The sequence below is a fragment of the Aplysia californica genome, unplaced genomic scaffold (genome assembly GCF_000002075.1).
Source record: "Aplysia californica isolate F4 #8 unplaced genomic scaffold, AplCal3.0 scaffold00677, whole genome shotgun sequence".
Lineage (NCBI taxonomy): Eukaryota > Metazoa > Mollusca > Gastropoda > Aplysiida > Aplysiidae > Aplysia > Aplysia californica.
Window position 1 is genome coordinate 61,698 of NW_004797947.1, and position 5,327 is coordinate 67,024.

The 5,327-nt window shown below is 39.9% G+C and overlaps 1 protein-coding gene across 1 annotated transcript in view; it reads right to left on the minus strand.

Annotated features, from left to right (window-relative positions):
- The window catches only part of LOC101847143 (tubulin beta chain), a 41,134-nt gene that overhangs the window by 19,478 nt on the left and 16,329 nt on the right, over window positions 1-5,327 (minus strand). The window contains exon 2 of the mRNA XM_013088046.2: window positions 1,788-1,896. Coding sequence (XP_012943500.1) covers window positions 1,788-1,896 — 109 coding nt within the window. The remainder of the gene's footprint in view (window positions 1-1,787; window positions 1,897-5,327) is intronic.

The following is a 5,327-nucleotide window of genomic DNA, read 5'->3' on the forward strand; positions in this document are numbered from 1 at the left end:
CCCCACACACACACACGACCCCCCAAAACACCCTTTGCATATGTGCGAAATCCACCTCATATTATTCGCCGTGGCGTCAGTTGTCTAATAGTCAGACTCTCAAGATCTCGAACGTAAGATCATGGGTTTGAATCCTGTCAGGGACCCTGCTTTGTGTCTTTAGAAAAATAATTGTACACAAATTGTCCTCACTTCACCTAGTGGGTATGGGTACCTAGCTGTATATAAACAGCGAAAGATCTTACAAGTTTGTTAGTGTTTTCGCATTTTTAATCCGCAGTTTGATAGCTTTGCCTGGGCGGTAGACATAGAAAATGTAGATTACCCAAGCACAACTTTCCTCCCTTTAGATCTTGACTTCCTTGACATGATCCATAATAGAGACGTCCTCAATACTTTTGGAATCAAGGAAAGTGTAGGGGTGTATCTTGCTATCAATTTTACAGGTGTGATATGGGTATTTTTAACCACACCTAGCTTCTAATTAACCTTCTATTGAAGAGAGCGCCGATAGTTCAGGCAGTGCCACACCGAACTATGATGTGGACGACCGCGATTCGAAACCCCGTATGGGGTGTTCTAACACTCCATTTGTTTGGAAACTTTTCAGGGTTCCCCTTCCATTTGATTCGATTCTATCGAAGATAGATGTTAAATTCGGAAGTCACGCCTCTTTAAACGACCTTATTGAGATAAAAGTGACGCAGATCCCATTCATACCAGAATCCTTCACACTGGGGTGTACCCTCGGTGTACGTAAGGGTAGTTAAAGTCCGATAAGAAATTTGCTTTCGGGCACATGGGGTTAATATAGAGCAACAGACAGTTGCAACAACAAACAAACAAAACATACAAACTCTCAAACAAACAAACAAACAAAGCATACAAACTCTCAAACAAACAAACAAGCGTACAGGTGTACAGACTTATAGCCTCATTATATTAGACTTTTGTTCTGTTAAGTTATTTAGTTCCGACAACAAACTGACACATATGTGTCTACACCAGTCGTAAGTACGACAACAGATAAACAAACAGACCTGTGGCCTCAATACAGTAGACATTGGTCCTCTCCAACAATAGGATCGACAATATATAGACAAACAAACAAACAAGCAAACAAACGAACAGACAGACCACCCTTGTCTTTGCCAGTTGCAGGTACGACAACTAACCAACGAACAAACAAACAAATAAACAAACAAACAAACAAACAAACAATCAAACATACAGACATGTGACCTCTCCATTAGTTACGACAATAAACAAACAAACACACGAACATACATACAGACTTTTGTCTTCGCCTGTTGTAGACAGGGCAACCAAACAACAAACAAGATTACATACATGTGTCGTCCCCACAAGTAGGTACAAACAAACAAAAACACGAATATATAAACAGACTTTTGTCTTCGCCTGTTGTAGGTAGGACAACCAACTAACAAACTAACAAGCAAACAAAGGAACCAACAAACAAACAAATAAACAGACGTGTTCTCTCTCCAGTTGTAAAAACTATAAACATACAAACATACAACAGACCTGTAGCGTCGTAATGATAGCCATTGATCCTCCCCAATTGTTGGTCCGACTACAAACAAACAAATCAACAAACAAGCAAACGAACATACCAGAATCATCGTATAACAGACATATATCTGCGCGAGATGTAGGTACGACAACAAACAAACAAACAGTCAGACAGACCTGTATCCTCGTTATAATAGATATGTATCTGCGCGAGATGTAGGTACGACAACAAACAAACAAACAATTATACAAACCTGTAGCCTCATTATAGTAGACATTGATCCGCTCCAGCTGCAGGTCAGAGTCCCCGTGATATGTCCCAGTGGGGTCTATGCCGTGCTCGTCTGACATTACCTCCCAGAACTGTAATGTAAAAAAGTAAAGTAAACAAACAGATAAACAAATCACTCAATCAATCAATCAACCAGTTAGTTGTATCTGTGTTAATGGTGTTCGTTGTTGAATCAAATGTTAGGCCTACATGAAGAAAACCTTGAGACCATCTCAATCTAAATTGACCATCTGCATAAACGAAAAGAGCCGTCCACATACAATCAATCAATCAATCAATCAATCCAGCATATTTTACGTTCCCGTTGACAAAATGTAGCTCAACTAGGAAGCGTGGCACCTCGACCCTGCCTATGAGAGATTAACCTGTCCTGGCAGATAGATGGAGAAACTTGATTTTTAAAAAGACTTTCCCAAGGGGGAATCGAACTCACATCTTCCGCTTGCGACGACGAAGCGCCTAACCGCTGCACCACAGACGCCGCTATCTATCTGTCTATCTATCTATCTGAGAAACTATCTATCAATCTATCGATCTATCTATCTATCTATCTATCTATCTATCTTTCCATCTATCTAACTTTCGAAGAGTCACATCCCCTCAGCACCCCCCTCCCCCTTCCCGTCCTTCTCTGTCCTTTCTTTTCACTTTCTTTGTGTCTAACTCTCCCTATCTATATTATGTCCTTCCCTCCTTTCCCTCCCTACATACACACGCCGCATACATTAAAATGCTTTCTCTTGTGATCATAGATCATCACACTGTGGACAGCCTCTTAATTAAGTAACCTTACAGAAATGAAAGAGCAGTGAAACTGTTATCATATCAAACCCAAAACGAGTACATAATATAACTCTATCTTCATTGTAGACCTGTGATATTAAAAGTCCATAAACATATCTCCTTCTAGAACCATAAACAAGAACGCATTTATTATTACACATACAAAAACACCATAATATTGAGCGGGTAACCAAGCAATATATTGAAATAATCAGGTCCATGTCGAGGAGAGAGATAAGATGATTTTAGAGTAGGCGTGGGCAAACTTTTCGGAATGACGACTTCTCCGGCTGGGTTATGAACAACAAAGAGTCGCGCCTTTTTAAACTGGACTTGCCAGTGTCTGTGGAGTAGTAGAAGGCTTCACCATCGCACGCAGGAGACCTGAGTTTGATTCCCGAGTGGGGAGATTATTTTTTTAAAGATTTTTACGGCGCTCGCAACTGCATAAGGTTATATGAGCGCTCGGGACACGTTATACATTTTCAGTTGTGGTAGGAATTAATAATTTTGAATTTTGCCCGGGTGGCGGCTGAAGCCTATTCTTATCGATTTTAGGACCACTAAAGGATCTTTAACGTGCTCAACTTGCACACGGGACCTCTGCGATTTATTCGCCTTTTATGGAGTAACGGTCTTCAAGCGGGAAAGTTGTATGACTCAAAGTCCGAGTTGGCCCTGACAGGCTGGGTCGAAACCCGTTTCCTACATTATCTAAACGGTGTTGAAGAGGGTGTAAATACTACTACATTTTTTTATTGCACACAGTAAGCTAGGTAAGCTTACTTTTCTGTTACAATAAAAATACAAAAAAAGAATCGCTGCCCAGGAATACGGGGCTTAAATTTCTATGATATTACAAAAGCTAGTCTCCGCTCACGTGTTCAGATCGACGTGATCACTGTTATGATGATATATTGATGTCTGATCTTCTTTGTTGTTCGTCTGTCTGTTTAATTCACCCAATATTTCTGCGCGCTGCGTTAAACCATGCAGAAGGCCACATTAGGCCAGATGGCAGCACACAACTCTGTTGAGGACCACATATGGCCCGCGGGCCATTGTTTAACAGCCTAGTTTTTTTTAGATAGGTAGAACTTCAACTGTGAAAGTCCCTTTTCATTAAACATATGACTTGGTTAGAGAAAGAATAGAAAGAGGTGTAGATGGAAAGTTCGGGAAGATTGGGTGGGTGTGTGGGGGGAGGGGGTAAACTTAGTGAGATTGATATCTTAGAGCAACGTAAACTGGTTTCTGTTTCAAGACGCAGAATATTGTGCACATGTTGGAATATTTAGCTAACTTTTCAAATTCCCCCTCCCCCTTCCTTTCCTGCCCTCTCGTTTCACTTTCTTTCTTCCCCGTATCAAATTCCCTCTCTCTCTCTCTCTCTTTCTCTCTATCTATCTATCTCTCTCTCGCTCTCTCTCGCTCTCGCTCTCCCTCCTCCTCAACCCCCGATAAATAAATGCAGAAGACAAAGTTATGTAACCCTTACTGACATTCATACTTTTGTGGCTTCCAGTAGTCACGAGTTCTTATTCATTTGCAGATTTGCTTCTTTTGACAGCAGAAACGGGCGCCTATACAAACCGGCACGCGTCGCTCAAAAGACATTAGCAATAATCATGCAAATGTAGGTACTGATGAGATAGGGTTTTCCTGCAGTTTTGAAAGCTTTGGCATAGATCAAACTTCTTGATTCTAACAAGAATTGTCCCGACAAGGAGAGAAACCTGATAGTCAAGAAAAGATCATGCAACTTCCCAAGAAAATAATCGTAATTCGAAGCCTTAGAACATCATTTCAGCCGCTAGTATGTATCCATAGGAAAGATAATATTGACATGATTTTATATAAAATATTTCTTGTTTTCAAGTTATACATCAATGTACCCTTTGCGTTATGCTCCAACACTTTCTTTAAAAGATTTGAGAACATATTATTGGTTTGTTTAAGTCAAATGATTATCAAACAATATTGGTTTTACTATCAGAATCCTTTGCCAGGATACGACAGCGCACGAAAAGAAAGGAAATACGCTAGACCTGTCACTGAATTAGAAAAAATTAAGCCAGGTGGGGAAGAAATGGCGTAGCAGCGTCTTTTGCTGTTGGGATGTGTTGTGTCTAGATTTATATCATTATCTAGGTCTCTTTAAATCTAATAACCGAAACAAACGAGAAGACATAAAATTCTTATCGCCCTTGCGTAAGTAAACCGACATCCAATACAATAATAATATGTGCATCTAGCTATTTGCATGATATGGTATAGCATGGTGTTGGTTCTTCGACCTTACTAACACAACACGGTCATACAAAAGGCAGGATCTCCGAATTGCGATTTCATGTCCGATAGGACGAAGTCAAGCGGATGAAGACCAAAGAAAATTTTCCCAAGAACCCATATAATTAAATAGGTAATTTGCCCAGTTACTTAATTGTTATAGTCTTACGGATCAAATGGTGCTTTTTGTATTCAGACTATTCACAACTTAATTTTTTAGTATAAAAAAACTGTGTGGAATTTGAACGAAAATGTGTTGTTTATAGACATAAATTCGGAAAAGACATAGTTGCCTTCTGATTGTTTTCTATTTTTCTTGCAGTAACGGCAGACCGCAAGAGATATAAGGGGAACGAAGAGGTAAGCGTTCTATGAAGGATTTCACTTTCCATTTCAGTTATGTTGTTGCAGTTTATATACACTGTTAACC